At 36.9% G+C, this 24,739-nt stretch overlaps 1 protein-coding gene and 1 long non-coding RNA gene across 2 annotated transcripts; one reads left to right on the forward strand and one right to left on the reverse strand.

The window, feature by feature from the left end:
- Window positions 1–6,669: 6,669 nt before the first annotated feature.
- On the reverse strand, window positions 6,670–8,031 carry LOC137036524 (uncharacterized). Its single transcript, XR_010897217.1, has 5 exons — window positions 7,873–8,031; window positions 7,741–7,777; window positions 7,505–7,595; window positions 7,042–7,079; window positions 6,670–6,731 (listed from the first exon to the last, which is right to left on the reverse strand). It is a non-coding gene; the product is annotated as an uncharacterized lncRNA (long non-coding RNA).
- A 5,934-nt stretch (window positions 8,032–13,965) lies between these two features.
- Window positions 13,966–24,029, forward strand: rrp1 (ribosomal RNA processing 1). The gene is made up of 16 exons (XM_067410742.1): window positions 13,966–14,178; window positions 14,316–14,398; window positions 14,510–14,567; window positions 14,875–14,960; window positions 15,055–15,116; window positions 16,691–16,820; window positions 17,299–17,363; window positions 17,454–17,662; window positions 18,283–18,377; window positions 18,663–18,760; window positions 18,883–18,902; window positions 18,992–19,123; window positions 19,486–20,318; window positions 20,396–20,530; window positions 23,572–23,638; window positions 23,860–24,029. Exons 1-16 carry the CDS (start codon window positions 14,052–14,054, stop codon window positions 24,003–24,005), a joined length of 2,346 nt encoding a protein of 781 aa, XP_067266843.1. The 5' UTR covers window positions 13,966–14,051; the 3' UTR covers window positions 24,006–24,029.
- The last annotated feature ends 710 nt before the right edge of the window (window positions 24,030–24,739 follow it).

Raw genomic sequence — 24,739 nt, forward strand, 5'->3', positions numbered from 1 at the left:
ATACTACACTGATGTGTTATGGACTGTACTGAATATAGCTGTGTGAATGCTCGTCCACTAGGGGCTCTGTGCAACTCTTCAAATGCTTGGCATCATTCAGTTTTCTATGCACAAGGTTATTGAATGTGGTCTTTCTGAAATAAACAGAATAAAAATATACATAAGTGTATGTCTAATAACGTTAAGTTACATAAACATAAACAGCAACTCACTACTGACACGTTATACATGTTATACATTAACAGCAGTGAACATAAGCACGTGAATCAACTTTTATAGCTCAACTGCTGCTCTAGGCAAAACCCCTTCGCGCCACCCTGTGGCGAAGGTCTGCAGTATTTCAGTCAGGTCAGTTTTGTTCATGACTTTAATTAAATGTATTTACTAAGTATACTTGCAGCAAGACTAATTATTAGTATATTTCAAGTGTGTTAATGATTAGTTCATTTAAAGTGTGCTATTTTGAAACAACTAATTTTGTATTAAGTATATTTAAGTTGAAATTAAGTAGTATTAAAATACAACTTTAAGTATATTTAGTGTACTTTTGTGTGCTAAATTGGAACAACTTCAAGTATACTTAGTACACTTTAATTATATGTCTGTGTAGGGACTAATTACATGCTTGATTAGTGATATTAAAGTGTACTTAATTTGTGTTATAAGTATACTTTGTGTTAAAAGTATATTTTTATTATAATATACGTTGTGTTATAAGTATACTTTATTTCTGTTATAAGTATACTTTTATTTGTGTTATAAGTATACTTTATTTCTGTTATGAGTACACTTTGTGTTATAAGTACACTTTATTTGTGATTTAAGCACATTACAAAATAATTACGAGTGTCTTCAGAAAACACAAGCAATATACACCGAATATATTATAGTATATACTGTATGCTCAGTACCTTTGGCTTATTCCAAATATTAAACATTACACACTTTGCAGTCAATAACAATACACTTTGTTATTACTTATACTTTGTATAATATAGTCAACATTTGAAGCGGATCAAAACCTTTAATCAAAGTTGTCCTAACTTTTTTGATCCACTTCAAATGTTGACTACTGTACTTTGAATTACATAATCTCACACAATACAGTTGTGCTACTATTTAAATACAGTTTAACACATTTTCCCAAAGTTGAATACATTTGTTTTCAAGGCCATTAAAATAAATAAAATGTAACAACATTACTAATGAAGAGACATATTTCATTGACAAATCCAATAGTTTTTATTTAAACTTAGATTCAGCAAAACTTACCATGTTTTTCATTAAAGAACCCTAACCCTCTATACACAAATACAAATGACACATTATATTCCATTTTCTGATGATCTAACTCATTATGTCTGATGGCACAATGATGACCGCAGAGACTCGTGAAGAACAGCATCTGTTGACAGAATATACCAAAGATATAAGACACTTTATATGTTCAACGCTTTATTCACGTTTACAATAGTCTGTCTAAATCCTACATTGAACCAACACTATTTTTGAACAGTAAATGAGGATTAGCAGCAGGGAACTGTATCAGAATGGCATGTCGATATTTTAGGTACATAGTCAAGCATAAAACACTTTATGAATTAATATCGTACAGAATATGGGCCGATTTGACCAATCATATGAATGTTTTAGTGCTGCATACAAACATGTGCCATAAACCACCACACAAAAACTCAAAAAGGAGATATCAAGCCGAAATATCGCTCTCCGTTTGTTAAAGGAAATAAAATAAAGTTTGTTAACTGGTAGACTACAACTCACCTCCCAATAACTTGGGTAAAGTTGGTTTTATATTCGCACATTCGGACATCCGTATTCAATAGTCTTGTTAATCACACTACATTGGACATTCAGTGGACATTCACAAGTAAATATGCCACTAAAACAATACTTGCCTATTTTGATCGACTGTGAAAAATGTTGTAAATTGACAATCGTTGGTTGTCAATATCATGTCGCTGCTTAAAATTTGCAAACATTAATTTATTGCACATTTATTGGAAAGTCTGAATTTATCAGAAGTCCGAATGTGCGAATATAAAACCAACTTTACCCAAGTTCCCAATAGCAGCACTTTTCTCCGGTTCTTTCAGGATCGCGTAGGCCATTAGATTAGCCGGTTGTCGTCGCCATCACGGTCAGTCTGCGATGTCACTTGATTGAACTGGTCAGAATCCCTAAGATTGAGCGATGTATTGCGCTTTCAGTGTTTTATTAAATAAATTATACATTGCAACATTATACTTCACCTGAGTGACTGAACGAGGGGATTCAGACGAGGACCGTGACGTCAGCAGCTCTGATTGGCTGAAGGCAGTGAGCAACAAAATCTGATTGGTCACAGACCAAGTTGAAGAGACATTTGAATTCCGATAAGTTTAACCACTCGACATATTTTTTCGCATTACTTGTGCTGCTGGTGTGTTGTTTAATATAGATTTGTGTGTACGATTGTAAAATGATTCTGCCAGTGTAAACTTAATAAACATTTACACATATTTGGAAATTATATAGGCTACACTGCATATACTAAATGGGCTTGTAATGCATTCATACTGAAATAAATAAGCACAAGTAATATAATGAATTCCAAGGATGAAGAAGTAAACTTAAAAAATATACTCAAATTTAACATTAGATACAATCAGAATCAGTATCTTCCGTTCATTCATGTTTTGATTTGATATTGAAATAAGAAAAATTAGAAAACCGCACCTTTTTTTCGTTTTTCATTTTTAAAATGAAAACAAAAAAACAAAAAACTGGCTTGATTTTTCTTTTTTCGTTCTGGGGTTGGAAACAAATAACCAGTTTGAATATTCCATCCCTACATGTGGGTGGGATTGAAACGCCTCTTTCCGCTGATTGGTCAACCAGACATCAAACCATGTCGTCATCAATTGTTCGTCGGTTCTGTCATGATCACTAGTGAGAGTGCCCTAGTCAGCCACTAGAGGGCACTCCATCCTGGACTCTTGTTTTCACCCCTTGGACTACAATTCCCATACTCACTCCTGGACTCATTATCCCATTCATTGCACTCAGCTGTTTTGTGTTTCTTCATTAAGTGTCTGTCTATTTATACTCAGTTGTTTCTGTCCTTGGTTGTGGTTTGTTGTATTAGTTACGTGCACTTTTGTACTCCTGGCTTGTTGTTTTTTGTGGACTGTTATTTGGATTTTGACCCTTGCCTGTTCTCTGGACTACGATTTTGGATTGCCCAATAAACACTAATGCTGCGCTTGGATCTACCATCTTGTTCTTGTGTGCACCCGTGACAGGTTCAGCTCAACAGAATAAAAGTCCCTCGCTCTACAGCTGTACGGATTCTTAAAGGAACACTCCACTTTTTTTGAAAATAGGCTCATTTTCCAACTCCCCTAGAGTTTTACCGTTTTCGAATCCATTCAGCCGATTTCTGGCGGTACCACTTTTAGCATAGCTTAGCATAGTTCATTGAATCTGATTAGACCGTTAGCATCGCGCTTAAAAATGAACAAAGAGTTTCGATATTTTTCCTATTTAAAACTTGACTCTTCTGTAGTTAAATCGTGTACTAAGGCCGACAGAAAATAAAAAGTTGTGATTTTCTAGGCTGATATGGCTAGGAACTATACTCTCATTCCGGCGTAATAATCAAGGAACTTTGCTGTCGTACCATGGGTGCAGCAGGAGCAATGATATTACGCAGTGTCTCTCACAAACGTCTCCATGGTTGCAAGGCACGTTCCCTGTGCAAGCAAAGTAAATTAATATTTCAATAGAAAGAGATAAAATGTAGAATAAGCGCGTTAAGAATCCGTACAGCTGTAGAGCGAGGGACTTTTATTCTGTTGATCTGAACCGACGAACAACTGATGATGACATGGTTTGACGTCTGGTTGACCAATCAGCGGAAAGAGGCGTTTCATTCCCGCCCACATATAGAGATCGAATATTCAAAGTGCTTATTTGTTTCCAACCCCAGAACGAAAAAGAAAAGTCAAGCCAATTTTTTGTTTTTTCGATTTCATTTTAAAAATGAAAAACGAAAAAAAGTGTGGTTTTCTAATTTTTCTGATTTCAATATCAAATCAAAACATGAATGAACGGAAGATACCCTCAGGATATTAAATATTGTATTTTTTAAATACATTTTCAGTGCATTGTTACAATGATCATTTTCAGCACACAGTTAAAATATACCTCAAATATATTTTATAAAGTGCAAATAAATACACTTTTAAAAAATAAACTGAACTTACACTTCAAGTATATTTTTCTAAAATATATTTTTTAGAAAATATACTAAAGTATAATTATTTTAAAATGTGTTAAAAGTTGCATTGTGAAAATATGATACTAATATACTTTTTATATATTTAATGATAGTACATTTTTTGTTAGTTTATTTGCAGTGTACTATAGAAAAAGGGAATATATTTAAAATACAATAAAGTATACTTTTTTTTTCACTAGGGTATATAGCAAGAAAAGATATCAGCACTGTATAACATAGTGAATAGTGATTTTCATAGACAAGGCTTAAGATAGTCCCAAAGTAAAATGCATGTTTGAGCTGTTTTAACTGAAAGTAACTTGCACTGACATATCTTAAAATATGTCAGCGTCATTGTTTTGTCTCAAGATACACACCAGTAATGTTTTTTTTTCCTAGGGTATGTTTATTAAAGCTTCTTAATCCTGGTTTAGTTTAAGCCCTGTCTGTGAAACCGGGCCTACGGCTTGAAAATTTAATACACTGTATAGTGTTACAAATCAGAATGGCTGACAAAATTTGATATAATTATCTTATCTCTGAATATAATGAATCCCAGGTGAAAAAGACGTACTATTAAATGTATTAAAAATGCAGTATAGTATCCCAGCCAGCGATGACATGTGGGGCCCAGATGAGGGCTTCATGGGCGGCAAATGTGGGCCCCATTATGGGCTTGCACCCGGGATCCACATTGGGGCAAGCCGTGGAAGCCCAGACGTACTAAAAGTGGGACCTGTAAGGGTACTGCATGGGTCTTAATTGGGCAATTCATGTCAGACCCATTTGGGCCCCACCTGCCCAAAGGGGTACAAAGTGGGCTTTGCAACATGGCTACACAGATGGGCTTTAAATGGGATCTGTAAGAGTCTTATGTGGGTCCTAACTGGGCAATTCATGCCAAACCCATTTGGGCCCCACCTGCCCAAAGGGGTTTAAAGTGGGTTTGCACCCGGGATCCACATATGGGGGCCAGCCGTGGATGCCCAGATGGGTTTTAAGTGGGATCTGTAAGGGTCTTGTGTGGGTCTTAACCGGGCAATTTGTGTCAGACCCATTTGGGCCCCACCTGCCTAAAGGGGTTTAAAGTGGGCTTGCACCAGGATTCAACCGTGAATGCCCATATGGGCTTAAAGTGGGCTCTGTAAGGATCTTATGTTGGTCCTAACTGGGCAATTCATGCAAGGTAAGCCCAACCATTCATTTAAGGGAACAATCTAAGAAAAATTAAAAAAAGAAGAATGAATGTAAGTACAAGATAAATACAAGACACTTGATGCTTTGAACTGGAAGAAATATATTAAATTGAACAACAAAAATTATCTTTAAAAAACAATGTCACAACATACGGTAAACTAAAAAATATATTTTAAAAAAATCTCTGAAAAAAAAAAACAATACAAAATACACTCATTATATAATACATTGAACAACAAACATAATCTTTAACAATTTAAATTTTACAACGTACCGGTAAATAAATTAAAAAAATATATTTTTTAAAAATGTCTGAAAAAAAGAAAACAAAACATCTCTCCAAAAAATACATCCAAAACAGTCATGGCGTTTGTGTTGTCGATGTTCTTTTTTACCCATAGATATATGAGCAATATCACACTCGTAGCCGTGCGATATGGCTGTATATCAGCACGCTGTGATTCGTCCGTAGGTAATCACTGCTGATATACAGCCATATCGCACGGCTACGAGTGTGATATTGCGTTTATACAACAGTTCGACGGCACGACTTCGGTAAAGTTGGTTTTATATTCGCACATTCGTACTTATGATAAATTCAAACTTTCCAATAAATGTGCAATAAATTAATTAATTTTTAAATATATTTCAAAATATACAAAAAATGGCCAAAAAATATATTCGCTATAAATATATTTTCACATATAAATATATTTTCTAAAAATATATTTTTTGGCCATTTTTTGTATATTTTTAAAAAATATATTTTCAAATATATTTATATAAATATATTTTCCTAAAATGTATTTTTTGGCCATCTTTTTTGTATATTTTTTAAAAATATATTTTCAAAATATATTTTACAAAAGCATTTAAAAATATATTTTGCCCTACATATATTTCAACCCAAGAAAATACATTCACATGTCACATTTGAAAAACTTTTATTTGTTGTCTGTAACACGTGAACATTTGAATAAAAATCAGCAAGGAACATACTTTACAATGTTCAAAAAAATTACAATATTCAAACAAATATAACTTTTTTGCTTTCAAGAAGTCTCAGTTTCCCCACGTCAAATCCTCAAAGCCTCTTTGGACACATTTGGAAATCTCTTCTTTACTGTGAGACAAAAATCAGTTATTTTTTTAACTTAATGTTTCTAGTAAATTTTCCTTTCACTAAGTATTAACTTACCGTATATATGGCTGCCATGGTTTCCTCATCAAAGGCACTTCTTCTCTGTCTCTACCACTGTACTCATACAAAAGACAAAACACAATAACTGAACATCAGTACAGGCACAGAGGGCATGCACTTTGTCTTCTAACTAGTTTTGGATTTCCTGATATTTTTGTTTACACTGGAACTAAAACAATTACAGGTATACTGGATTTTAAAGATATTTAATGGGCATATTTTTAGACAGTACAGTAAAGAAACTGATGATTGAGGAGAGGTCGAATTAGCCTTTCTTTACACTTCTGCATTGCATTTTCACTTTTACAAATGAAGGGATAGTGGAATATCACAAAGTCACTCAGTTAAGCACTGGGATACTTACCCTCATGCTGTTCCAGTTGATTATGACATTCTCTTTTTCTGTGGAATACAAACAGAGATATTTAGAAAAATAATCCATCTCTGTGTGTTCACGCAAGAAGGTCAAAAACCAAAGTGAACATGATGGTAATCCACATGACCTCAGTTGATTAATCAACTTCTTCTGAAGTGAAACTTTAGGTGTGTTTTTGGAAAATACTGTTATGTTAAATTTGTTACATTACAGATTTGCCAACTGTCCAATATGGGCTCAAAGTCAACATGTTGTAATTTGTGATGTGTTTTAAAGCTTGAGGAATCATTTGGATGTACAGACTTTAAAATATTAGTATTTTTCTAACACACACCTAGTGTTTCACTTCAACTAGGGTCATGTTGACTATTTCATGTTTTTTACTGTGAAGCTGTTTTGTATAAAGTGCCACAGAAATGAAGATGACTTGACTATGAACATTATCCTGTACCTGTGACTTGTGGTTCTCCAGCACAATCGTTGGGCTGGTGGGGCGGACAGCAAGTGGACAAGCGTCTTGACAGATGGGTTTTGACCCGCACCTGTTCCAGACAGAAACAGATATTAACACAAGTGCAGAGAACATATCAATTCATAAATTACACAAATAAAATAATATAATTTGCTTAACAGTGCTTAATTAAAAAAAAAAAAAATCTACTTCTTAAAGTGTCTCATCATTCTCACCTTGTTGCTGTTGCACAAACCGTCTCTGCTTCTGCTACTGAAAATAAAAAGCAGATTTTTTTACAGTAATGAATGACACATGTAAACCTGTAAGTCGTGACAAATAAGCATCTTCTGTTACAAGTAACTTACTGAATCACTGGCTCAACTGGATAATCGAAAACAGCTTCATTCAGCAGAAAGTGAATAAAAATTATATTATAGTAAGGCTATATTAATAATGATAATAATAATAGTAGAAAAATTGAGCGTATGAAATGCCATTAATGCCAAACCAGCATATGCCTGAACTTTAATAACGTGTGCCTACTTAACAAGTTTAGTAAAACATTAAATTTAGCCAAAAAAAAAAAAAAAAAAAAAAAAAAAAATTACGTTACAGGCCACTATGACAGGAGCATCATAGATCGACAACAGCAGGCAGCACCGTCTCCCAAACACTCTACAGCTGAAATAAAAAAAAAAATATATATTAAAAATGTTTTGTGTGTAACGTTAGTTTTCACTAGTGTCCAAATTAAAAACAACTAACTTTAAAACGGAATTCTGAAATAAAACATTATACATTCAAAGTAGCAATGAACATTACATATGTGAAAAATGACGACTAAAAATAAAGTTATAACGTTAGCTCTTACCTTTTACTCCGAGAACTCCCGGTTGACTGACGACCGTTACAGTTCAAAATGACGCGCATGCGCAGTACTCCAAAAGTCCGTGAGCGCTGCTAGTGGTTTCCCATTCAAATTACGTCACAGTTAACATCGTACAGCTAGCGATTTTATTAATCTATTGTATTTGATGTAGATCTAAACGCTATATTACACTGACAATAAATTACAATTAAATAAATAAATTAATTAATTAATAAGTAATAGACTAAAACACATTTGTGAGGTGCCATGATTACACAGATCTGTATTTTTGGGAAGATATGTGAACAAAGTGTCAATGTGGAAAATATGTGTAAATTCATGTTTTTCTGTAAGTGTTTAAAATTCTTCAAACATAATGGATAGTTTTGTTCGCAAGGCTTTCTTCCACGCACATTTGCATTGTCGACTGTAAGATTGGAAATGTATTTTCTTGCACCCTGAAATATATTTTTATATATAAATATATTTTTCCTGCCCCTGAAATACATGTTTAAATATATTTTAAGTATATGAAGGTTGAAACAAAATATATTTTCAGTTTCAAAAATATATTTCATTGAACTTCACTGTTTGCAACATATATTTACCATATATTTAAAATATATTTTGGCCAGATAAAATATATATTTTTTACCGTATGGGAATGTTTGCGAATTTTAAGCAGCGACATGATATTGACAACCAACAATTGTCAACTTACAACATTTTTCACAGGCGATCAAAATAGGCAAGTATTGTTTTAATGGCATATTTACTTGTGAATGTCCAATGTAAAGGCTATTGAATACGGATGTCTGAATGTGCGAATATAAAACCAACTTTACCCAAGTGACGGCACGAGTATGTAAATAAATAAGAACAACAACGGAGTGTCTTTAAAACCCTCTTTTGTGCAGCACTACTTCCTTCCGCCACGGATTCATATCTCAAGATGTCAGTTGGACCAAGCCTCCGTTACTAACTCTAAAACGTCACTTTAGAACTAGTAACGAAGGAACGTCGAGTCGCTTCATTGAAACACATTGAATTTTATACAGTATTAGAGAGAGAGAGAGTAGGCTATTACCTGTCTGAAATATTGCATTACATTCATTCTTCAATTATATCCTTGAAGATATCCATATCCATATTCTTCTATTATATCCAATAAAAAAGTCAGTTTGAAAGTCCTTTGAGGAAAGCGATCTTTGTATAACACCACAGCGCTAAAAACATCTTCCTTTGCAAAAGTTCCTTTCAATTTAAAAGTCTCTTGTGCTTCACTGACTCATTCCTCCTGTAAAGTGTTGCCGCCATCTAATGGCGTATTAATGTAACTGTCACTCAATCCATATTACTTACTAATGGACATATTTATATAAAAATAATATTTATTGAACAACAAATAAGCACAATTGTACAGTTCAGTCAAACAAAGCACTAGTTATTTACAAAAAACAAAAACAAAACAAAAAACATTTACGCCTGTATGTGGGTTTTACAAATATTTAACAAATGAAAAGGATTTTAAAGAGCTTGTGACAAAACCTCCTAACTCCATTGGATCCTAAAACTGTCAATCAAACCTCATTTATCCGCCTCACCTCGTGAATTAAGTGTTCACGCAGTTTGGACATCTCCTCTATGCAATGCCAAGGTAAATAAAGATCTGATGTTTGTAAAAAAATTGTAAAGCGTTTTCTTTACTCAAATTTGAAGAGCAGAGAAGAGTCTTCGTCTGATATGTGACGTCTAGTTGAAGCCAACATGCTATATATAATGATGTAACATAACGTTGTTTATTATCAAATTTAACATGGCACAATTCGACTTGCTCTGGAACAAATAATAGATTAATAAAGACCAAAGATTGCCTGTTCTATGTACTCAAATTGAATAATGTCTCGTGTTTAACCACTATAAGAGCCAGCGGCAAATCCACGAAGCACTGGCCGAGACTAAGCTGTTCTCGGCGGTTACAGAAGCACTGAATGGCCGCTGACGCCCTGGAGCTCACATCTCCGAAAACGTCAAAACAAGTTGTAAAATAGGCGTTATTAAATATGAGTCACATATTTCAGGTCTAAACAACTACATTCTCACCTAAAAACTATTAAAACTGCAGTTTGTGGTACAACAAGTAGTATTTGTAAAGCTTGCGGTTGATTTGGTCGGCCGCCATGACGGTCACTTCAAGTGGAGTGATACAAACGGTGAAAACATAGGAGGAGTGCTGTTATCACTGAAATATCGCATGGCTATCAGCCAATCAGATTTGAGAACCAGACAGAACTGTTGTATAAATATATATAAGACCCATATATGTGTTCCCAGTTCAAACCCATGCCAACTTGGCCCATAAATATATCATGCAAGACCCATATATGTGTTCCCAGTTCAAACCCATGCCCACTTGGCCCATAAAAATTCTATGCAGGACCCATATGTGCATTCCCAGTTCAAACCCATGCCCACTTGGCCCATAAATATGTCATACAAGACCCATATATGTGTTCCCAGATCAAACCCATGCCCACTTGGCCCATGCCTGTCCCTTATGGGGCCCATGTAATCAGCTCATATGGGCTTCCTATGTGGGACTCGTACTACAAAACCTACATGGGACCCGCTGATTTCACCCAGCCAAAGCCCATGCCCACACAGTACCCATGGAACCCGTAGTTAACCCATCTGGGCCCCACGTGTCATTGCTGGCTGGGATATTTGTATTGTACTAAAAACATACTCAAATACATTACAACTCCATATTCACACAAAGCGTACGTGTTTCCCAAAACAAGTTAAGTTTCCCAAAAGAATCGTAAGCCTAACATTGGTGGCAATGGAGCTACGATCAACTTAAGCTTACAATGCTTTTGGGAAACTCTGCCCAGCTCTCCATGAGCAAAGTGTAAGCATTTTAACATTCTCATTAATTAATTCTTTACATGTAGGTTATTGTTATTTTTTTCAGTTGTACAGTGTTTTCATCCTTGCCACAGCTGCACCTGACCAATTCGTTAGGCCTACCAAAAATAAAATATATATATTTTTGTTGTTAATTAATTATATATTGTAATGTAGAGTCCACCGATTGATTCATCTGGCTCCACCAACCTTCCAGCGATGTTCAGTTGCAGAAACGAACACAGGGAATTCACAATCAACATATTGACAGCTTCTATAGGCTATAATTATTTTTTTTTATTATCATCGTTTTTACTTACGATTGGATTTAGTTCTTCAGGAAGAATGTGTTTCTCCTTGCGGTTGTACGCTTGATGAAATCATCTGCAATAACATCCAGATTTTCATTCCTTCAAAGGTGAAAAAAAGTACACTTCTATAATGTACTTAAAGTGCTCTGTGTTCGTGCACTAATTTTGTACTTAAAATACTAAAAATTCTTCTTTAGTACTTCTTAAGAACATCTAAGTGTACTCAACTGTGCTATTTTGAGACACCATGAAATCTGAACTAAAATGTGCTTATACTATCTCTGTATTTAAAAAATGTATTTAGATATCACTTATAACACATTTGAACCCAAAGTGTACTACAAGTGGTATCTAAATACATTTTAATGACTTTTTTTCACCTGGGTTGACATGTTCTTGTGACAGTTTAAATCAGCAGTATGATTCAGTCGTCCTTGACCCATTCTGGAACGCAGATATGTCTTAAGACATCAAAGTCCTGAAAATGACCTCTCTGAAGTGCAAGACGTCCAGCAGTGTAGACACTGCTAAGCGTAATACCGCCCTCCACAGGTCAAAGATTGAACTAGTTGTTATATACTATTGAACTAGCATATTGCATATAAATATTAGTTCAATCTTTGACCTGTGGAGGGCAGTCTTATGCTTAGCAGTGTCTACACTGCTGGAATTCAAATAGAGGAGAAGAAGAAGAATAGAGCTAGTTCAAGATGAGCATTTATGGCTAAAACTTAAATCATTTTCAATTTTTTTTCAGAAAATGAGTGATGGTTTCACTAGATAAGACCCTTATTTCTCATCTGGGATCGTGTTGAACAATTTGAAGCTACAGTGAAACTAATTTTGACCTTCAATCGTTTGGTGCCCATTCAAGTCTACTATAAGGAGAAAAATCCTGGAATGTTTTCATCAAAAACTTTAATTTCTTTTCAACTGAAGAAAGAAAGACATGAACATCTTGGATGACATGAGGGTGAGTAAATTATCAGGAAAAGTTTATTTAAAAGTGAACTAATCCTTTAATGTTTCAAATGTATATTAGTTAGGCTTGTAGTTTTTGCTGTGAGAACTGTGAAATTTCTCTGAATTTTGGTAGCGTATTTATTACAAAACAATTTATATGATGATATTCTTTCACGATGTATGGACGCCCTTAGCCTTGGCCACCCCCTAAAGTCTGTCAAGACAATCACTGATCTCAGATGCGTTTTATACATTTCTACACATTTTTAATGCCATATTTGTATAATAAAAAGGAAGAGTAGTAGTTAATATTCTCTTATTAGCCTGTTTAGCCAAACCTTCCATAAAACAAACAAAACAAGCCCTGCAAATTAATAAAATAACCCCTATTACACAGACACTACTGCTGCGTCCCAATTCGCATACTATGCGTCCTAAATAGTACTCGAAAAAAGAATTAGTATGTCCCAAATCGTAGTATGTTGAAATGAGTATTCCAAAGATACCCGGATGGTGTACTTTTCCCGGTTAGAATTCGAAGTGCAGATCCGTGCACACTTCTAACAGCTAATATTGCCCATAACACAATGCGCTGTGTACGAGGATTCGATTAGAACTACAAATACGAATAAAAAGTGTTTAAAAACTACAAACATGACGGACGTGCGAGGTACGACGGTTAAGATAAAGGGGCTTGAATGATTAATAAGCAGTGTCTAACCTGACAAAAATATATTTATTAAATGTTATCCACATTATATTTCATCTGCAACAGCATTGTGAACTTTTATAACGATGTGTTTGGTCATTAACTTTTAAATGCATCATTATGCAAAGATGAGGAGAGTTCTCTGCATGAAAGACCCATGACTGGCAGATCAACGTGCCACTACATTTCTCTCCGAAACGGTAGGAAAATAAATTTAATTCAATGTGGAGGATTTTAACTGTGACAAGATGATTGACAGGTAGTTTAAACAGTTACAGGTTGAGTAACTAAGCAACAGAACGTCCGTTAAAGACGCAGTTATGACGAGGTAGTATGTCCCAAAACTTGCATACTCTTCTACTACACACTCAAAAGTATGTACTTTTTCTTTACAAAAACAGTACATACTTTTAGGACGTAGTATAAGTAGGCGAATTGGGACGCAGCATATATTCACTGTTTAGTTATTTTCAAATTAATAGACTGCACTTTCATTAAAACATTAGTGATTGGTCTGTGAAGGTGTTTTATGCATGCTTTGGTGAAGTTCACACAGTTCAGACCAGCAGAAGATTCGAGCGCTTCCACACTGAATCATTTCGAGCGGAAACTGATTCGAAGTTCCGAAAAGACTCGTTTCTGTGCTCGTGCTCGTGCTGCCATCCAGCGGCGTTCACGAGACCTGCGCCGTGGCGTCATCAGCACGCGCCGCCGGGCACGAGGAGCAGCGCATGTTGAGTTGACGCGTCGCGTGTGAGAGCGAGCAGCACGTGAAGATCAGCAGAGATGGAGTCGACACAGAAACCAGAAATCATCTTTGCCATAAAGCTCGCGTCCAACGAGAAGCCCGTGAGGAGCAAAGCCTTACTGAAGCTCCGGAAGTACATCCGTGCGCGCTCTGGCAGAGAGGAGGGTAATTAATGATGATTACACTGATTAACTTCACCAGAGTTGTGTGTCACTGTATAATGTGCTCTTTCAGGGGATGTAAACAGCATGTGTAGTGCACTAGGTAGTGTGGTTCAGTGAGCGGGTTTGATCTGGTTTCAGGTGGTTTTGGAGAGGATGAGCTGCTGAGGATCTGGAAGGGGCTGTTCTACTGTATGTGGATGCAGGACATGCCACTGCTGCAGGTGAGGAGGAGGATGATGGACACACACACACACACACACACTCACACACACACACACACACACACACACACACACTGCTCATCATAACCTCCTCATGTTTTGGGATTTCAGGAGGAACTGTCGACGAAGATCTCCGGTCTCCTCCACAGCTTCCAGACCGCAGACAGCCGTGAGTCTGGATCATTCGTGAAGTCTGAAGTTTATTTATGTGTCTGCTTAACAATACTGTGACTTCATTAATGCAGAAAGTTCACACAGAGCTGTGAAAACAGATGTAGACGTGACACATGATGATAGAGCGCCTCCAGAGGTGTCAGAGTAACGGATAGTAAAGAGTCCTCTCTGACAGACTGATTCAGATGTGTTTGATCTGCTCATGTCTCTGGGAGCTGAATCAGTGTTCGGACAGTATATATCAGATCAGTGTTTGTGTGACGCTCGTGGTGTTCACGGATTCTCCTCTCGTTCGACCGCAGAGCTCCTGTACTTCAAGACGTTTCTTCAGACCATGAAGAGGGAGTGGAACGGCATCGACCGGCTCCGAATGGACAAGTTCTACCAGGTCAGGCTCAATGTGCTGCAGTTCTGCTGTGTTGTGCCATTCTTTCTGTTTATTTCATGTAACTCATAACATCTGTGTTCTTCCTCCATGTTAGCTCGTCCGCTTCGTTTTCCGAGAAGCGTTTGAGATGCTGAAGAGGCGGAGCTGGGAGTCCAGGTAACACTGCGGGTGTTTAACATTGTGTATGCTTTTGTTTTCTGGAGTAAAAGGAAGTCTGTTCTCGATTACATAAAGCAGCTTAAGCGTAATGTACTTTAGCATAACTTGTGTTTAGTAACTTCACCATCAGCGTGAGACGGAGTGAGCCGTTCAACCCAAGCCTGCTGATGAGACATGATTGAACTCTGTATATGAAAAACATTTTAATTTAAGCGTTTATTCACATTAACATTGATCAGATTACATAAGCATACCCTATCTGTGTTAATAAATATTGTGTCCGTGGCAACAATATAATCTTATAACAGTAAAACCCGAGGCGCTTCAAAGACTTCATATGCAACATTCCCATAAGGCTCAGCGCTGCAGATGATTTCTGCTGGCCCGGTTGGGTTCAGATTTACTTGATCTGACAACATTTTCCCTGGCCCAGCAACAAAAAAATTAATAAAGAAAAGAAAATGGGACCCTAAAATTTTAGTTATTAGGTATTATTTTCATTGTTTTTGATATATATTAAAGGATTAGTTCACTAAAATTCTCTGATAATTTACTCTCCTCCATGTCATCTAAGATGTTCATGTCTTTCTTTCTTCAGTCGAAAAGAAATGAAGGTTTTTGAGGAAAACATTCCAGGATTTTTTTCCATATAGTTAACCAATGCGTAATATTGGTTAACTATTTTAAAGGGTTAGTTCACCCAAAAATGAAAATGTTGTCATTATTGACTCTCCCTCATGTCGTTCCACACCCGTAAGACCTCCGTTCATCTTCTGAACACAGTTTAAGATATTTTAGATTTAGTCCGAGAGCTTTCTGTCCCTCCATTGAAAATATATGTATGGTAGACTGTCCATGTCCAGAAATGTAATAAAATCATCATTAAAGTAGTCCATGTGACATCAGTGGGTTAGTTAGAAGTTTTTGAAGCATCGAAAATACATTTTGGAACGACATGAGGGTGAGTCATTAATAACATAATTTTCATTTTTGGTTGAACTAACCCTTTAAATGACATTTATAAATATAAAAGATATTCAGGGTAATTTTTGCCCCTTTTCTTGATTTCTGGGTCATTTTAAAGGCATTTTAATAGACTAAATCACGCAGTGAAAGCGTACACTCTAAATATGCACACGCACCAGTCTAACCTATTAGACTACGTCACGTAGGTCATGTGTGCGCTCAATGAGTGTGTTTTTGTTTGGTTTTTGTAAAGTGAGGGACATGCTCTAATATCAGATCGTTAAATCAATAATTACGATATCATAGATGATATATAACGCACACCCGACAGCACTGGCCCGATCGGACAGGTGACCGCTCCGTCTGCTGTCCCGAGCGTCGTTCACACTGGCTCCGGGCCATCGGTCAGTCGAGCCCTGAATGTGTAAAAAGTTAATGAATTAAGTTGTTAGTTTTATGATTTAAACTGATTAGACATGCTTTTTGATTATTATTATTCTGATATTGTGAGTTTACATCTGTCTACTTTCTCAACCCCATAATGACATAAAGCTGAAGAACTTGACCTGGAATATATTTTCACTCCTGTGTGTGTGTGTGTTCAGTGTGGTGAGTGAGTTCCTGCAGATCTTCTCGGCTCAGCTCCTGCAGAGCTCCAGCGCCGCTCCGGCCGGACTCTTTCTCCATGTGCTGGAGCTCTACACCACTGAACTGGCCCGCGTCGGCGCCGCACAGGTAACACTGGGGGATTTATCAAGTCTGAAATCATCTTCTCAATGTGTTGCATGTGATTTTCACATCTAATTAGTGTTCATATCCATTTGTAGTTGTGATGCATGTAACCCTCTTCATCTGAACAGTCAGAAGTACCTTATTTATCATCATTTATTCTCCCTTATGATGTTTTAAACCCACAAATAAAATCCATTTAACAAAAATTTTCATAAAGGGATGGTAAAACTAGTCCATATGAAGCGCTTTAATCAAAGTCTTCACCGGTCAGGGCCGATTCATTTCAGGAAGTTGTTCTGTATCTTCATCATTCCTTCTGATGTTCATTCATGTTTATTTGCTGCTGTAAGTAGTAGTGAAGAGGTAGAGATGATCGCTTTAACTACAGTGATCTGTCACACCACACAAAAACAGTTTAAACACATTTTATTACTCTCAAGTTTGAGTATAAATGTGTCTGATCTCTCATGTTCTCCTCCAGCTGACTGCAGAGCAGAACCTGACCTTCATTGAGCCGTTCTGCAAGGCCATGGCCAAGACCAAAGAGTACGACCTTCAGTCCCTCATCAGTTGATCTATACACCGCTGTGATATGAAGCTTGATGATGATTTGTGTTTCTCACGTCTGCTCTTCAGTCGGGTCCTGCTGAAGGCCATCGGCAGCAGTGTCTTCAACACCATTGTCGATCAGGTTCCCTTCGCCATCGAGGATCTGCTCCGAGAGATTCGTCAGGGTGACGGGGAAGAACTGGACGCTAGTGACGGATCTGAAGACCAACAGGACAACGAAGAGCTGAAGACTGAATCCAGCTCGAAGAAGAAAACTGAAGGTGCACAGGATCATGGTGGGTAGATTGACTAAACATGATCAACTCTGATACCGCAGCAAAAACTGTTTTAAATATTATTGTGGGATTCAATAGATAATAGAAAGATCTTAGCAAACATCTAAAATTAGATTTTTGCGCTGTTTTATCAAATGATACAATTCATCGTACATGTCTGGCCTGAAACACTTTGCTTGTCACACAGTCCGTCTTGTCTTGAAGACATCAAATAATCATCAAAGAAAAGATTCAAAAGATTGTACATTGTATGGCAGGTTTAAGGGAAGCCTATAGAAGGAGAACAGGACTGGACCTATGACAGAAACTTGAGGCACTCCATACTTTGTTTTTGTTACATTTCAGTTCTTCATTTACAATTAACAAGTAGTGACAGTCAAACAAGAAGGATCTGAACAAGGCCAATGCTTGACAGATCTCTTCATTTTTCAGTTTCTTAAAATTGAATCATTTAGTTTGAGTTTTAACCCTTTAAACTTAGACATGCATGAAACCAGTTGTTACAGTGTCGTCTTGATGGCCTCGGGGTGCATTCTGGGAAAAATAAGTAAAAAAATATATATTCAAATTGATTGTCATGCGATTTGATTGAAATGTTTTGTTTTTGTTGATGGTGTCAGAATCTGAGAAGGACTGTGATGAAGATATCACTTCACTTCCAGACGACATTGATAGTAAGGATGATGCAGATGATGCATGTGGACCAGTTCTTCAGGTGTGTTTCATAGTCTTTTCTCGAGGAAGGAATATATCTTTAATTGTATATCATGGTGAAAGTGGTGAAACCCAATTAAAGGACAGGAGGCACATAAATGTGGTGTAATTGTCTTGTACACTCATGGTAGCAGAGTTGTTTTTGAACACTCTTATTATTCAGTAATGAATGGATGATCAGTAACTTGTGACCTGTGTGTGTTTGTCTGTGCTGTCTTTAGAGATGAACACTTGCTTTCAGAGGTTGTCTGGTTGTTAATGTAAATAATTGTTTGTTCTTGTACAGTTTGACTATGGTGCAATAGCTGACAGGCTTTTTGAGCAGGCCAGTCACTCAAATATACCCAGCTTTAACCGATCCAAGATTTACAAGTTTGTCAAAACGTAAGTAGTGATTTTTTTCTATCATTTTGTTGTTTAACTTTAAAAAAAGCAATGGACATAAGTAAAAGTGGTCAGTTTTGTTTTAAAATGTTTCTTTTAATCTCTTTCCCCATGGGATGAAGTTTCCGAGACTTGAGCGAAGGTAAACTCTCTTAATATCACAAAACCTTTGGTGAAATGATTAGTCTTTCTGGCACTGTCATCATTGTTTTCTGTGGCGTCTTTGTTTAGGCGCGTTCCCTCAGGATGAAGTGGAGGAAGTGTCCACTGATGAAGATGACTTTGACGACAGCAGACGGAAAAAAAAGAGAAGGAAAAAAACCAAAGGCCAGAAAGAACAGGAGTCACTGAAGAAATCCAAAGGTTTGTCTCTTGTTTAGTGGTCATGTTATAATGGATTTTTATTTACTTATTTTTTAAATGAGCCAATGTCGATATCAACTGAGCAGTGTGGCTAATTATAGAATAATGGTAATATTTTTATATAGGAAGTATTGTGTTGACAAAATTGTCAAGATAAAAAAACATTGTGAGTTGGTTTAGTTTGGATTACACTCATAGTAAAGTGCATGAGAATCAGTGTCCATGTTACATATTCTTAATATTGTAAAAACAGGATTTTTTTTTTTATAATTACAAGCAACTAATCCTAAACCCATAGCAAGTACATGTTAGTTAATATTACTGCAGTATTTATTAGTTTCTGAAGTGTCAGTTTCCAACAGGTCAGTCGGAGACAACAGCTGACGCTGACACATCCGAGGACACAAAACAAAAAAACAAGAAAGGGAAGAAGAAAAAGAGAAAGAACAGAAGTTTGAAGAGTGTTGAGGGAGAGACGGATCAGCAGACGGATGCACAAACACCTGTTGAGCCCTCGAACCCTTCAGAGGTCACAGGAGAGACGCAGGACTCGGAGACAGCAGAGTCTGAAAACAAGCCTGATGAACAACAGAATGGTCTTGGCCTTAAACTGCTAAAGAAGAAACGGAGGAAGAAGACAGTAGCTGAGGACTCGGAGATGGGAATCGGCTCTACATCAGCTGAGGTCGTTACTTCTGCTCCCATGAAGAAAAAGAAAAAACTGCTGAAAAAGGCGAAAGACGTCGGTGAAGGAGAAAAGGAGCATGACGGACAAGCAGAAGTTTCTGCGCTAACATGCTCTATCCCAGCCAGTGCGGAGGAGCCGTCAGCGGTCACTCCGTCAGAGAAGAGGAGCACAGGAAAAAACGCAGAAGTCAAAGAACAGCAGGATTCACAGGAGACGGGCTCCTCTAAACCCTCGAGAAAAACACTGATGAAGAAGAAGAAGAAACAGAAGGACACAGCTGTAGATGTTCCAGAAGCAAACACCAATGGAGAAGCTCATCAGGAGGTTGAGAGCGTTCACACTGAAGAGCAGCCAGATGGCCCTACAGAACTGACGACTGGGAACATGAGAGCGAAGAAGAAGAGGAAGCAGAAATTAGAAGAATCCGCTGACCAGATCAAACCGAAGAAGGTGAAGGTGAATGGACACGCCGGGAAGACGAGCGTCAAGAGACCGAAAGTCATCAGTGTAAGTCTGTCGGGCTCAGACACGTTTGCCCTGTTAAACCATCTGAGTCACTGAACACTTTCCTTCCCTCTCTTTAGGCTTACGGAGCGTCGCTTCCTGTCAACGCTGAAAATGAGATGAAGCAGAAGCAGTTTGTGCTCCGTCAGAAGAAAGCTCCCGCACCCATCTTCTGTAAAGCTGCAGGCCGCAACACACGCAAGCTCAGTAAGAAGGTACAGACCGTCACTTCCTGCTCACATGCACACTGCTGACAGATATCCTCCGACTGAGAGAGATGGAGTCGGCAAACAAACATTCCCCACGGGTCCATAAAATGTAGAAAAATATCTTAAATGCTATAGGAAAATCAAAATAACAAGATCTAGAATTTGGGGACGTTAAACCAGAAATTGCGGAATGACTTAATGCGATTATTAAACTTCAAATGTAGGGCTGTGTATTGCCAACAATCTGCCGATACGACACGTATCACGAGACAGGGTTACGATACGATATATTGTGATATTTCTAGTTTTTTTAGAAAGAGAATCTAATTTTAGAAAAAAAAACTGTCATAGAGAACACACAACCATATGCTTAAAACCTGACACCAACTTCTGTTTTATTTAATCAAGACCGTATAATTCGTATTTATATCACTGTTTGTCAAGTCAAGTCAAGTCAAATTTATTTATATAGCGCTTTTACAATTGGTAATTGTTTCAAAGCAGCTTTACATATTAGAAGCACAGAAAAAAAGGGAAGTGGTTAAAACTGTACAAGCAAGCGTGGTAATATGTAACATATACAAGATGGTGCTACATTAAGCCAATGTCGGCTGACTTCCAGGGGTGGAAAAAACCCCCTAGGAGAAAAACCCAGCGTGCTAGCACTGGGAAAAAAGTCCTAGGAGGGAAAAAACCCCTTGGAAGATATATATATGTAAATGTATATGGAGATCAAAATCTGAATTGTACATTTTTATTATAGAGATTAAAAATCGATTATATATAAATATATGTAAGCGGATACGGGGATCCTGGGCTACGTTGTAGTCAGGTCCAGACGCAGGTTCTCCATCTGACCTGGATACGGCCTGGATCCAGCACCCGGCAAACCTCAGGATAAGCAGAGAGACAGATATTAGCGTAGATGCCATTCTTGTTCTGATGTACAGGTATATCTAGTGTTATAGGAAATGTTCTCGGTTCCGGCCGACCTAATTATTGCAGCGTAACAATCCTTTAACGGATTTGAAAAATGTTAATGTATTGATAATGTGTTATGTGTATGCAAGAGCAAAGAGATGTGTTTTTAGTCTAGATTTAAACTGACAGAGTGTGTCTGCTTCCCGAACAATGCTAGGAAGATTGTTCCAGAGTTTAGGTGCTAAATAGGAAAATGATCTGCCGCCTTCAGTTGATTTTGATATTCTGGGTATTATCAACTGGCCTAAATTCTGAGATCGCAATAAACGTGAAGGACTATAATGCATTAAGAGCTCACTTAGGTACTGGGGAGCTAAACCATTTAGAGCTTTATAAGTAAGTAGCAAGATTTTAAAATCTATACGATGTTTAATAGGGAGCCAATGTAATGTTGACAGAACTGGGCTAATATGGTCATACTTTCTGGTTCTAGTAAGAACTCTAGCTGCCGCATTTTGAACCAACTGTAGTTTGTTTAAAAGCCGAGCAGAACAACCACCCAGTAGAGCGTTACAATAATCTAGTCTTGAGGTCATGAATGCATGAACCAACTGTTCCGCATTTGTCATTGAGAGCATATGTCGTAATTTAGATATATTTTTTAGATGGAAGAAGGCGGTTTTACAGATACTAGAAACATGACTTTCAAATGAAAGATTGGTATCAAAGAGCACACCCAGGTTCCTAACTGAGGACGAAGGTTTAATGGAGCACCCGTCAAGTGTTAGAGAGTATTCAAGGTTTTTTCGTGAGGAAGTTTTTGGTCCAAAGATTAGGAAATCAGTTTTTTCTGAATTTAATAATAAGAAATTTCTTGTCATCCAGTTTTTAATGTCAGCTATGCATTCTGTTAGTTTTGTGAATTTGTAGGTTTCGTCAGGGCGCGAGGAAATATAGAGCTGAGTATCGTCAGCGTAGCAGTGAAAACTAACACCATGCTTCCTAACTTTACTCTTAAGTAAAGGGAAAATAGTAAAGTGACTGCAGGATTCTTTAGGTGTATGTTTTTAAGGTTCACATTATTTTTAGTTTCTAAAGTATTTAACAACATAAAGTCATAGTCTATTCCATGACTGCATTTTTTTTTTTTTTATATTTAATACTGTAAAGCTGCTTGCTTTAAAGCAATCTATTTTATAAAGTGCTATTTAAATAAATGTGCTGAAGTGCAAACGTATCCACATTCAGTTAAATGTTGCTATTTACATCTTGTTTTGCTCTGTTAAACTGACGCTTCGCACTGGAATTCATACTCTTTTTGACATTGACGTCAATTTTGACATTGACGAGCGCTGTTAGACTGCTGAGGCAGACCAGGCTAAAAAAATGTAACTTTTAAACCTTTTTGTCATCCTAACAGCATACAGAGTGCTGTGTAATGGAGTGCATCAGAGCAGTGCAATAATTTCAAATACCGTACTGGGGGTCAATTTGGCCTTTTCCACATATTTGGCAGGGAGTTGTTTTCCTCAATGTCTGTGGTGGTAACCGCCCTGCTTTATGCTGTTTATATCATACGTGCAACCTCAAAAGAAGGTTAGATGGCATGATCTTTTCATATTACATCCATATAATGCCTAATAAAATAGTGTTCAGCATAGAGCTGCTTAATTTACAGATGGAACCGGGGTAACCGCTATATTTCTGCTGTATCATAAACACCATCTACTGTCAGAGTTCATTCAGTTTCAGTGCGTCTGCCTCTTTTTGTTTAGATCAATGCGAAGATTGACCCATATTTTTCACTCACTGTTGAAAAAGTTAACTATCTATACCCTTACACAATTATAAACCTCACGTTTCCATTTTTTTTTTTTTTTTTTTTTGTCAAAACTTTTTCAAAACTATTTATTTTTTTATATATACTGTCATTTTGTGGTTTATGATGTTACATAAACATAGGTTTACATCCCTCTCAATACAGTATTGATTTGATCTATGCAGGTCTTTAAAAGCAGTAAATTTTAAATGAAATCCTGTAGATCCCCTGCATTTATCTTGTCTTGATCTTGTAAAAGTTGTCTCCTAATCTTTATTTATTTTATTTTATTGTTTTTTTCCTCCAGATTTTGCTGCCTTCAAAACCTGAAACAAAGAAGGTCACATTTGGTCTCAAGAATAATAAAACCATGGGTATGTATGTGTTCTACAGTGATAATGAGCTGCTAGTTAATGAATTAAATGAAGCACATTAGAGTTTGTGCTGCTAGGTCAGGGATCCTCAGGCTGAGAGGCACTTCTGTCAAATAAATCTGTAAAATCATTGTGATTTTTGAAGAAATACTAAGGTTGAATGTCAGTGTAACTCCATAGTATCCTCAAGTCTAATCCAGAGTATCCTGTTTCCCCTTCAGAGATTTCCTGTAATTCGCGGGTCAGTCCGGCCAGTCAGTCCCATGTGGCCTTTGACCCCAAGAGGACGCCGAAGTCTGGCGTGTTGAAGTCGCCCACATCATCGCCCGCCGTCACGAAAAGAGCCATGGCTGCGGATTTCTTTTAAAATAAAGCTTCCCGTTTTCTTCTATGTGAAGTTTAATCTATTGAAATCTCTTGAAAAAGAACATTAGGAAACAAATGCCTAAAGATGTATTTTATATTCACTTTTTAAGTGTTCTCGTTTTACTTTTCTTCCTACAGTACGTGTAAATTGAGAGTTTCAACATTTTAACAGTGGCCTTTTTTAGACTGGTTGGATCATTCAATAATTTCATAAAAGTCATCATAATGAGTGAACAAAGAAGCAGACATGAGTTTTACTTTATATGTTTCACTGTAGTTATCTAGTTCCGGGATAATCGGCTCTGGTCCTGGAGGATGACCGTCCCTCAGAGTTCAGCTTTTCTAGTAATCCTGAAGTCTGTGTTTGGATTTTTCAGGTGTGTTTTATAAACTGTCCCTCTTTGACTTGTAGTCAACTTTAAGTAAATCCCAATCTGTCAAGAAACTACTAATGACCTGATGATGATGATAGATTTCATGCATGTGACTGAACTCCGAAAGCTGCTTTTACATGAATGATGTGATGAATGATGTGATCACATGTATATCACAACCCTTCCAGTGTGAGTGAATAAACTGATCCTCAGTTTTATAATTCAGTTAATTAGAACTGAATTACATTTTTTTTTTCTCACATTTACTCTTGATTTTGCAAAATTTGCTGTGCTGTTGTATAAATCAGACACAAGAAGCATTATATTTAGGCTGTGCACACAATTTACACAACTCTTTAAA

This window comes from Chanodichthys erythropterus, chromosome 14 (genome assembly GCF_024489055.1).
Source record: "Chanodichthys erythropterus isolate Z2021 chromosome 14, ASM2448905v1, whole genome shotgun sequence".
Lineage (NCBI taxonomy): Eukaryota > Metazoa > Chordata > Actinopteri > Cypriniformes > Xenocyprididae > Chanodichthys > Chanodichthys erythropterus.

Excerpts from the sequence above, each read along its gene's own strand:
- rrp1 (XM_067410742.1), top strand. The coding sequence starts at position 14,052 with ATGGAGTCGACACAGAAACCAGAAATCATCTTTGCCATAAAGCTCGCG. Across the intron at positions 14,179-14,315 it reads GCGCTCTGGCAGAGAGGAGG|GTGGTTTTGGAGAGGATGAG; the intron begins GTAATTAATGAT and ends ATCTGGTTTCAG. Across the intron at positions 17,364-17,453 it reads GCCATGGCCAAGACCAAAGA|TCGGGTCCTGCTGAAGGCCA; the intron begins GTACGACCTTCA and ends TCTGCTCTTCAG.